General features: G+C 34.9%; 2 protein-coding genes across 2 annotated transcripts; both read right to left on the bottom strand.

Annotated features, from left to right (window-relative positions):
* Positions 1 to 1039: 1039 nt before the first annotated feature.
* LOC131934411 (phytanoyl-CoA dioxygenase domain-containing protein 1) lies at positions 1040 to 9096 on the bottom strand. The gene is made up of 9 exons (XM_059290519.1): positions 8839 to 9096; positions 7753 to 7870; positions 6737 to 6846; positions 6201 to 6342; positions 5170 to 5264; positions 3949 to 4054; positions 3227 to 3311; positions 2894 to 3083; positions 1040 to 1525 (listed from the first exon to the last, which is right to left on the bottom strand). The coding sequence occupies exons 1-9, from the start codon at positions 8965 to 8967 to the stop codon at positions 1394 to 1396; spliced, it is 1107 nt and encodes a 368-aa protein (XP_059146502.1). The 5' UTR covers positions 8968 to 9096; the 3' UTR covers positions 1040 to 1393.
* A 1827-nt stretch (positions 9097 to 10923) lies between these two features.
* Positions 10924 to 11598, bottom strand: LOC131934412 (heparan sulfate glucosamine 3-O-sulfotransferase 1-like; the record flags this gene model as incomplete). The annotated part of the gene is made up of 1 exon (XM_059290521.1): positions 10924 to 11598. A coding segment is annotated over one exon (675 nt), but the record flags the coding sequence as incomplete, so codon positions are not given.
* Positions 11599 to 11603: the final 5 nt, after the last annotated feature.

The raw sequence follows: 11603 nt of genomic DNA, 5'->3' as shown, positions 1-11603 counted from the left end.
AATGCGAGACATCTCCAGAGCTAGGAAAAAAAAGTTAAGAGCTTCTAAAGTGGATTGGAATAGTCCTACAGTTTTACTATTTGATAACTAAGTTTATCATAGCAGAGCTAGCTAAAATAATTTAATATTTTTTTGTGCAAAACATTTGTATGTTTTCATTTGAATACATATTATTTCATATTTAAAGCTATTCATTTAAAATAAAAATATTATACTTGTTTTCCTAATCCTAATCAAATACTGAAATAAAAATGTTTGTGGCTCTTTAAAAACTGGAAAATTTTGTAAATTGTAACTTTTGGCTCTTCCGTCTGAAAAGGTTGCCGACCCCTGAACTAGATCTTTTACTTACATGTGAAATTTCATTTATCTATCTGAAATAGTACTCAAGTTAAATGCTTTTGAAAAATTCAAAGTAGAAAAGTTTCACTTCCGGTTATCAGAAATCGCTCAAAAGTTGATATGGATCTAGGATTTGGATATAATACTTATATATGAAATTTAATCAACCTAGCTGTAACGGTACTCAAGTTATCGTGTTTACACACACAGACACAGACATACGGACAAGATTCTAAAGCTATGCTTTTCCGACTCAGGGAGGTGTACAACATGTATAAACAACAGATGTTTAAAATAAAGAACGTCGTCTTGACTGACAGAATAAAATGAGTTTGACATTTTCATCAACTGTGATAAACAATAGTTGTTTTTTTTTCTGTGATAAACAATAGGACAACATTAATCTCAGGGCTAGACCTTCAAAAGTAAAAATTGTAGTTAAATCTCATTATTGTAAACATTTTTAATACAGTAGACTACTGCGTTTAGTTTTTGAAAAAACAGTATTTAAATTACCAATTATAAACAAATCATAAACATTTAACATAGTTTTAACAAAACATTTTGTTTTTAATAAATAATAAAACATACATTTATTATTATGAAGCATTTTTACAAAACAAAATGTGCTACATCAAATGTGTAGGATGAATAGATAGCGTTACTTCCCTTTATTGAAAACAAAAAATTTAAAGTTTTAACAGTTCTGGCTTTTTTCGCAGCGTCACTGGGGCAGGAGTTTATTGTTGCGAAGGGTGTGAGATATATATATATATATATATATATATATATATATATATATATATATATATATATATATATATATATGTATATATAAGAGACAAACACAAACATGCTTTTTTTTCTTTCTTTTAATAGGCCTACATTTATGTACAAACTATGGTAACGTTGAAGATACATCTTAACACTCGGCAAATAAAATATCTTTCTTAAGGAAATTATTCTGAACTAGCAAAAAAGAAACTCATCAAGTCAACGGAAGTTATAATAATATATGAATGTTAAATATCACATTAGGAATATAAAAATTTTAAGAACTATCCGCGGGAATAATTTTTTGCGATAAAAGTTTCTCTGTGTGGCGATTTGTGTGGGTCATCTCCCACTTAAACATCCACGGTCCAACCACAGTGGTGTCAAAAGGGTCATCTTCAGCTTCATCCTTCGTATGGAAAGAAAAGGTGTTATGATGGATATTTTTTTTTAAAATGTGTATAAGGGGTCGTCCATAAACGACGGTAAACTCGAAGGGGAAGAGGGGGGTCCGTAATTTTGTGACGGTGTGTGATGAGGGGGAGGAGGGGGGGTCAGATGGTGTGACGTCACACTTTTGCATCATAAAAAAGTTTTAGAAAACTTTTTTGATAAATTGAAAAATGAATTGATCAAAATACTCTATTTTGACAGAGTTCAGACAAGATTTTGGGAAAATATCGATGTTTAAAAAAAATTTCAACTGCAATTTTGAAGGGGGTTGTAGACTGAGGTGTGACGTCATTTTAAGGGTGGGGTCTGGCTATTTGTGACGAGGAGAAATAGTATTTCTTAATCAAGAACACTGGTTCTTAACCTTTTTGGAACGTACCGAACCATCGTAATAGTTTAATCGTCTGCACTGACAAAATCTAAACTTGAATTATGTGAGTATTAACCTCCGCATAACCCCTGAAACTGACTCACCGAACCCCTGAGACTGACTGACCGAACCCTGAGACTGACTGACCGAACCCCTAAGACTGACCAAACACCTAAGACTGACCGAACCCCTAAGACTGACCGAACCCCTGAGACTGACTGACCGAACCCCTACGACTGACCGAACCCCTGAGACTGACTGACCGAAACCCTGAGACTGACTGACCGAACCCCTAAGACTGACCAAACCCCTAAGACTGACCGAACCCCTAAGACTGACCGAACCCCTGAGACTGACTGACCGAACCCCTAAGACTGACCGAACCCCTAAGACTGACTGAACCCCTGAGACTGACTGACCGACCCCTAAGACTGACCGAACCCCTAAGACTGACCGAACCCTGAGACTGACTGAACCCCTGAGACTGACTGACGAACCCCTGAGACTGACCGAACCCCTAAGACTGACTGACTGAACCCCTGAGACTGACTCACCGAACCCCTGAGGTTGGATCGCACTCACGTTAAGAACCGGTGATCTAAAATTTTGTTCGCTTATAAATTGCAGTAAAACTTGATTTTCTAATATTAAAACCCACAGAGCTCTAGCCTCAGTCATAACCTGAAACTTAAACCTCAACGCTGTCCTCAAATTAACTCCATGCTATATAAACTATACATACGAGCTGCGCCAGAATGGTGGGAGTGGTAGCTGTATGCCTAGAGAGCGGTGGAATAACGGCGTGCGTTTACGTGGTGGTGTATCGCATCGCATGGTCACCATAAAGATATATATATATATATATATATATATATATATATATATATATATATATATATATATATATATATATATATATATATATATCAGATATACTTTAGATATTGCATGCACCTTGCAGTATTTAGAAGCTTCATTGATCCTATTGACGCTGTTAAAAGAATCCCAGTCAATTTTCTCCACAGGATTTTTCTCAGACCTCATCAAGACGCCCTGCTTTAACCCATAGAAGCCCAACGGTTTTTCTGGATTCGCAAAACGGAAGTCCAGACTCCAGCGAATGACGTCAGAAGTATTGTTGAGGCTAAAATAAAAAATATACTGGCATTAAGTTCATTCTTGTATATTGAAAATTCATTTTTTTAATACGACATTATGTGGTTTTAAAGCTCTTTTGTCTCTTTGGGAAAGAAATTATACCTTATTTAAATAGAGTAAATAACTTACCTCCTATGGGGTATAAGGGTATTGATAAGCAACATTCCACCATAGGGTACTGGACAAAGTACTTTATCTTTTTCAAAGTCAACATCTAGTCAAATATAATAGTATTTTATCATTATGAGAAGTCTATCAAGTTATTACCAAATATAACAGTATTTTATCATTACGATAAGTATGTCAAGATATAGTCGAACATTACATTATTTTGTCATTATGAAAAGTCATATAGTCAAATATTACAGTATTTTAGCATTACGACAAGTCGGTCAAGATGTAGTCCTTTTATCTTTTCTATTCCAGGCAGAGTTTTTTTCCAGGCATCTCTAGAGGGGGGTATAAACGGTGAAAACTGTCAACATTTCTTTTTTATTTTCCTGCACTATTTAAATACTTCCTCTATGCTTTGTATGCGAGAAAGTAAAAAGGTACAGTTTTTTTCCGAACAACTCATTGCCGCAGTTCAAAGACTGTGCCTTAACCGCAAAATACTGATTACTTTTTAAATGAAGTTCACGCAATCTCTTTTGCCTATTTTCATTAAGGTTTACGGCTCATAAAAAATTAAATATAATCCTATCATTGTCTGTTCTTTATACAAGTTTTTTTATCAAATTTGTGTTTGTTTAGCTAGATAACGGAATTAAAAGAAAAATAGATAACGGAATTAAAAGAAAATTAAAACATGCCTAAAGATAAGCAGGTGTAATTTTAAAAAAAAAACGAACTTAACGTTTTTGCAGCATGCTCTTCGTCGACTACAATATACCAGGTGTCTCCCCAGCAACAGGTGTGTCTGGCAACTTTGCCCGCTAGGTGGCCACCTGGAATTACCTGAAATCAACAGTTCGAGGAGAATTTATTGTAAAAATGACATTTTGCACAATGAGCATAAATATCAAATAGACTGCTAACCCGAAAGTCTCGAGGTCGAATCTATAGAACGTCCCTGAGTCCACCAAGCGCTGATGGGTACCTAACTCAAGTTACGGGAAAAAAAGGCAGCAGGGCATGGTGCTGACAACATTATCCCCTCGAATGCCGAGGTCATTGAAATAGAAGAACTCTACTTCATGTATATCATGCACAAACTGGAGATGATGTTGATGATGATGATGATGATGATGATGATGATGATGATCTAATGATGATGATGATGATGGTGATGATAGTGATGGTGATGGTGATGATGATGATGATGATGATGATGATGATGATGATGATGATGATGATGATGATGATGATGATCTAATGATGGTGATGATGATGATGATGTTGATGATGATGATGATGATGATGATGATCTAATGATGATGATGATGATGGTGATGATAGTGATGGTGATGATGATGATGATGATGATGATGATAGTGATGATGATGATGATGATGATGATGATGATGATGATGATGATGATGATGATGATGATGATGATTAAAAATAAATTATAAATTAAATAGTAAATAGAATTCTGAAACAAAAAAACATAATCTTGTCTCTGTTGAACCGGAAAAACATTGTAATTGTAAATGACAATAAAATTAGCTTCATGAGAGAGTTGTTTACAATGGGAGTTTTAACAAATTACATGGATTAAAACCTATTTTAATAAGTTAAATATTGTAACATAACACAAGTAATTCCCGTTACTATGAATTGCCAGTCTGATGTATAGATAATGAATAGTCATCTTGGTTCATAATTCATAATTCTATGTTGGGTGATATAGTACCTCCAAAACTATTAAGCATTACGTGTCAACTTGCTATTCGGCAAATTGGCTTGATTTCATCCTGTTTTTCTTTTTGGCTTTAATGAACAGTCAAAAACATTGTAACACTATACAAGTAATTCTCGCTACAATGACTCACCACTCTAATCTATACGTAATAAACAGTGACAACAACAGCTGGTGATTAGGTTAAGTAATTAAGTAACCGAGTGAGTACCTCCATGCATCCGTTTTCCTCATTTGTATCCAACATAGGAATCCAGGCCACTGGATATAGGACACTGTACGCTTCATTTTCTAAATACGCCGCATCTGGTAATGTGACAATACAGTGATTACGTTAAATTATAATACCTATTTTTCCTATTATATATATATATATATATATATATATATATATATATATATATATATATATATATATATATATATATATATATATATATATATATATGAACACAATTTATCAGCGAACACTTTATCAGTTGTTGTTGTTTTGTTTGTTTTTTTTAAACTAAAAGCAGTATTTCATTTGGAGAAAATGCGTTCTATTTGTTGTATTTCAATTTGGTTATTAAAATAATGTTTTAATACTTACGTGTAAATTTTGAAAACATTTTTAGAAGGATTTAATTTTACATTTTAAAAAATTTAAAACCAACTAAATAACAAAATATCAACTTGAAAATTGTAATACCTTGTCAATGAAAAAACTAAAAAGAAAATATATGCAAAAATGTATTAAGTTGCCAAAAAAAAAACTAAATAACAATATATTAAGCCAAAAGTTGTGGTTTTCTTACCAAAAAAAAGCGAAATAAAAAAATATTAAGTTGAAAATTGTGGTACTTTACTAAAAAAACTAAAAAAGACGGTATATTAAGTCAGTGGCGCAGCGAGGTCGGGTGTCACCCGGTGCGGCACTTAATGGTGTCACCCCCCCCCCCCCCAGAGGCATAGAGACCCTTCCCAGGGATAAACTTTCAAACTTTCGATTTGCACACCCCCCCCCCCCTCAAACTTTCCATTTGCACCCCCCCCTCGAGTTTTTTCTCTATATATTTTGCTATTTTTTGCCTTGGTGTCACCCCCCTAAATAGTGTCACCCGGTGCGGTCCGCACCCCCCACCCCCCCCCCCCCCCTCGCTACGCCCCTGTATTAAGATGCCAAACAAAAATCTAAATAATAATATACTAAGTTGCCGAAAAAATATAAATAACAATATAATAAATTGAAAGTTGTCTTACCTTGGTGCCAAGGGACAGTTGTAGCCTCATTCTGAGGAGTCTTTGTTCTAAGACACCAATTAGGGTGACCCATGACCTCTGGTCCAATCAGCTGTTCCACCACATTCAACAAACGTTCGTTCGACCATAACTTATGAAAAGCCTTCCGAAATATAACATTACACTTTTTTAAAAACGTATTTAACAAAGAGTAAAACATTAATAGGGGTCGTCCATAAATGACGTCACACTCGTAGGGGGAGGGGAATCCTTAATTCTGTGATGGTGCGTGATGAAGGGGAGGGGAGGGGGGGGTTCAGATTGTCTGACGTCACATTTTTGCTTTATAAAAAAGGGGGGGGGGGTAAAAATCGTCGAAAAAAAAACTTGACGTCATTTATGGATAACCCTTTATCACAAATATGTATGTCAGTTATAAAATATGATTTTTTTTTTCGTAATGTCCCACCCATCTAATATAAAATAGAAATATGTAAAATTAAATTACTTGAACAATTGTGAGTTAATTAATTATTAATTAAGTAATTTTGCTTTACCTCTGTTGCCTCTGTGGCCTTTCCTGTTTTGTGAAGGATAATGTTAGCACCAGGAAATTCTTTTTCTATGTGGATCAGTCTTGTAAACAAGCCTTGTTCCTTGTACAAGTCTTAAAATAATTCGTTATTTTCACACTGAGATTTTTTTTTTTTAAATCCTTTTTTACATTTTTTTGGGTGGTATAATGGGAGAAACATTTTTTTTTCTAAGAAGTTTGTTTTATGCAGAGGCGTAGCGACCCTTCCCGGCGCCCGGGGACAAACTTTCGATTTGCACCCCCCTCGACCTTTCAATTAATTTTTCCAACCCATTTTGGCGCCCCCTAAGGTCGGCGCCCGGGGACATATGTCCCCGTCCCCCCCCGCCCCCCCCCTCGCTTCCGCTACGCTACTGGTTTTATGGGGGGGGGGCGGAAATCGTCATTTTCATATAAAAGAATCTTCCTTGGTTAATTTTGGTATAATCTAAATTTTTGATAATTTTAAAATCCCATAATTGCAAGGATTTACTTTTGAAAAAAATAAATTTAAATTGTGTCTTGTTTTCCTGCGCTTTGCGTTGTATTATCTGAATTTTTCGTCCCTTCACAGAGAAATGTTAAAAGAACGTTTGTTATCATTGCTTTAAGCAAAAAATTAAATATACAAACAATGTATTTATAAACCAAAAAGGCTTGATTGCGCATAATCATTTGATAACAACACTATATAATCAGGGGCGTAGCGAGGGGGGGGGGGGCGGGGGGTGCGGACCGCACCGGGTGACACTATTTAGGGGGGTGACACCAAGAAAAAAAAAAGGGAAATATAGAGAGAAAAACTTGAGGGGGGGGGCTGCAAAATCGAAAGTTTGAGGGATGGGTGACACCATTAAGTGCCGCACCGGGTGACACCCGACCTCGCTACGCCACTGTATATAATTAATCAGCAGTTATGTATACTAAGACAAACTAGTCAACTATTAAATCCGTTATTGTTTATTTTAAAGATGAGAAATTTTCATACCAAGTACTTACTTTTGATCTTGCCCCCATCATAAAGCATTTGGGCCAAGTCATCCACCATTTTTTCTATAGCTTTTCGACATGGTTCAAGTTCTTCTTCAGTGAAGAATTTAGGCACCAGTAGGTATCCCTGAGTGAGTAGAAAAATTTGTTTTTGAAAGTCTGGAATACTAGTCAAACATCACACGTTCACGCTCATAACAATTCGTTGTTTTTGTTTTTATTTTTTAACAATTTGAAGCATCATAATTTATGCTTTACCAATATAATTTTAAGTAATGTAAGTTACTTTGTAACTTTTGTTTTCGTAAATTAAAAGAACATTATGTTTTTATTTAAAGGTAACAAAAATTAAAATATCATCGAGCGATATCAATGGTCTTTATTTTTTTTTTTACATTTCCATCTTAATGACTGTTATATCTGTCACTAAAATATATCATGACATCTTTTTTAATATATATGGAAATTAAAAGAATTTAAAAAGTTGCATACTTTTGTTTAGCATAAACAGGTGGCAGAGGCGTAGCGAGGGGGGGGGGGGGGGGGCGGGGGGGACATATGTCCCCGGGCGCCGACTTTAGGGGGGGGGGGGGGCGCCAAATTGAAAGTTTGAGGGGGGGTGCAAATGAAAAGTTCGAGGGGTGGTGCAAATCGAAAATTTGATCCCGAGGGGGGCGCCAAATTGAAAGTATGTCCCCGGGCGCCGGGAAAGGTCGCTACGCCTCTGACAGGTGGTCAATTCGCGAATTATGTACTTAAAAATTGGGACATTTTGTTATTGCACCTACAGTTTGGTGTCGTTTTTTTTTTTTGGAAAAAAAAACATAAAGCTTAAGGTAAATGTTCTGATGAAACAATGAATCATTAATAACTTAATCATATGCAAATAACTTATATGTATTGTAATTTGAATTTTATGAGGAATAAGCCTATAATATATATATATATATATATATATATATATATATATATATATATATATATATTATATATATATATATATATATATATATATATAATATGTGCACAAACCTAAATATGTTTTAATTACAAATCACATCCAATATGCAAAGAAAAACCAAACCTTGACCTTACCTTTTCAAAAAATTGCCGTATCAAACTCTCCTCTAACTGACCAGGCTTAAGAATTTTTGGTTGTTCAGGCATAGCCCGGATATCAAATAATTCTGGTCGTCCATCGGGTACTAGACCGGGTTCTGGCATTTTGTAAAACTTTTTTTTTTGTTAAATTAAAAATCTAAAGTACCAGTTTGGCTGTTTTAAAGTAGAAAGGGTTGTGACTCCCGGACGAAATCTAATTGTAACAAAGGTTCTTACGCGTCTTATCGAAAACAAGCGGAAACCAACGTTTAAAGTTTAAACAGATAGTATTTCTATTTATACTTTCGCTGAGTATGTAGTGACCTATTTTCCTACAGAGTGACTGAAATATTGTTACTGTATGTCCCTGTGTATTGCTATCGTTGAAGTCTCATGAAGGTGTGTTCATTAAAGAGTTTATGAACACACAAGGTAATTTAAAATAGTGATTAGCTGACGTAAAAATTAATTGTATTAACAAAAGGTGTAGAACTATTGTTTTGTGGATGTTGTACAAAATATAAAAGTAACAATAGCTAAAATTTATTCAAATGTATATATATATATATATATATATATATATATATATATATATATATATATATATATATATATATATATATATATATATATATAAATATGTATATATAGTGCCTTCAATGAATATAACACTAAATGTTTGACTATGTGTAATGATTAGGAGAAAGACATTAAGCAATGCTGAATGTCAGCTTAGGCATGTTGGAACAATTAACTGTTCTTTTAATTTTAGCATCAATTTGGCTGTTTGTTGATATGTATTTCCGTACATTTCTCCTGTTGACATACAGCAGTTTTCGCTTTATATATATATATATATATATATATATATATATATATATATATATATATATATATATATATATATATATATATATATATATATATACATATATACTTAGTTTCTTTGGGGGGGGGAGTGCCACCACGAGGTGCCGCACGGGGTGACACCCGACCTAGCGACGCCACTGACTATGAGATTATTATAAATCTTGATCTTAAATAAAAAAAAAATGTTCACTACGAACACTGAATCGTCTCATTTTATTGCACTAATGGTTGCCCATGATAGTATGGTGTCACACTGATTGGGAGAAAAGGGAAGTTGGAGCAGTTGTGATACTATGTGACAATGGAATGGGGAAGGGGGGGTCTAGGCTTTTTTTTTAAACGTTAAGAAAACGCTTTCAAATAATGAAAATGATTTATGATTTCATGTAAAACAGCAACAAATACATCAGAGGCGTAGCGACCCTTCCCGGCGCCCGGGGACAAACTTTCGATTTTCACCCCCCCCCCTCAAACTTTTAAACTTTCGATTTGTTTTTTCAACCCATTTTGCCCCCCCCCCCTCCCCTAAGGTCGGCGCCCGGGGACATATGTCCCCCCCCCCCCTACGCCTCACCTCGCTACGCCTCTGAAATACATCAACAGCAAAGCAATTTTAAAACCAACAAGATTCAACAAGTAGGCATAGTTTTCCGAAATTCTTGAGCACACATTAAATCGTCATCACATTTCACAAAATGGGCACGGGGGTCTTTTTATTTATAATTTTAATATGTCTATTGTACAAAGACATACTTTATACAAGTCGATTGGCCACAAACAAAATTACAATCTAGAAAAAAAGATCCAGCAGCATTCAATATTTAGGTGTAATTTTTGTTTTTTAATTCTAAGCTAAGTTGCACGATACGGGTTCGACTTTATATACGTATATATACTTTATGTCAGCAACACTTATGTTTATGACTTTAACAATTGAATACAAAGTCATCTGAAATTATACTTCAAGTCAGCTGGAGTTGTTTTAATGACTTTTAAAATCTATACGCACAAATTAGTAAACTTCAAGTCAGCAACAGTTGTTTTTACGACTTTAACAAAGGAATACACAGTCATCTGAAATTTTTACTTCAAATCAGTTAGAGTTTACATGACTTAAGCAACTGAATACGCCGTCAACTGAACTTTTACCTCAAGTCAGCTAGAGTTGTTTTATGACTTTAAGAATTGAATGCACCGTCATCCGAACTTTTACTTCAAGTCAGCTAGAGTTGTCCACTTATAACGTTTACCAATGAGATTAAACAGAGCTTCATTCATTGGTGTCACGTGTTTCACAATCAGCTTGACAGTCTTGTCACTGATATCAGGGTGTTCTCTCCCCTTGTTGCTGCCTAGGCAACCAGACTCCCTGTCTATAATGTTGAGCACCTGTGCCACTGCTTGGTACCTCGGGTGTGTTTTGTTAAAGCAATAAAAACCTTTTTCAGCGCTGAACACAAAGAGTTCTTTTGTAAAAGCCGGTCGTAGTCCAAGAAAGTGTTCGACCTCCTTCATTACAGAGAGTGGATCTTCCTCTAAGTCTTCTTCAGATAACACTAAAACTTGGTGTCTTGAAAATATATCGTAAACATTCTTAATATAGATATGATAGTTAATTTTACTAACATATAATAAATTAATGTGGTTCAACCATTCTTCGAAAGTAAGATTAAAAGTTTTAGGCTTGCTGTGAACTTGTATTCGGCTATATCCGGATTGTAGCTTTGTTACTGGATCTCTCACAATGACAATCAGTTTAATGGAGGCGTTAAATTTATGTATGCGGTTAAGTGACGCCATGGATGTAATATAAGCAGGCGTCTTCTCCACCGTGATCTGATGTTCATAAGATACAGGCATTTGCTCAATATACCACTGAAGCCCCTTGT

Source organism: Physella acuta, unplaced genomic scaffold, assembly GCF_028476545.2.
Source record: "Physella acuta isolate Inbredline_101_S28 unplaced genomic scaffold, ASM2847654v3 ptg002819l, whole genome shotgun sequence".
NCBI lineage: Eukaryota > Metazoa > Mollusca > Gastropoda > Physidae > Physella > Physella acuta.
The sequence above is the reverse complement of the archived record's forward strand: the minus strand, read 5'-3'. Positions and strand labels throughout refer to the sequence as shown.

Coding starts and splice junctions, on each gene's coding strand:
- LOC131934411 (XM_059290519.1), bottom strand. CDS start 8,967: ATGCCAGAACCCGGTCTAGTACCCGATGGACGACCAGAATTATTTGAT. Junction 6,847..7,752: donor TGATGGGGGCAAGATCAAAA/GTAAGTACTTGG, acceptor AATTATTTTAAG/ACTTGTACAAGGAACAAGGC. Junction 4,055..5,169: donor AGGAAAACGGATGCATGGAG/GTACTCACTCGG, acceptor TGTTGATTTCAG/GTAATTCCAGGTGGCCACCT.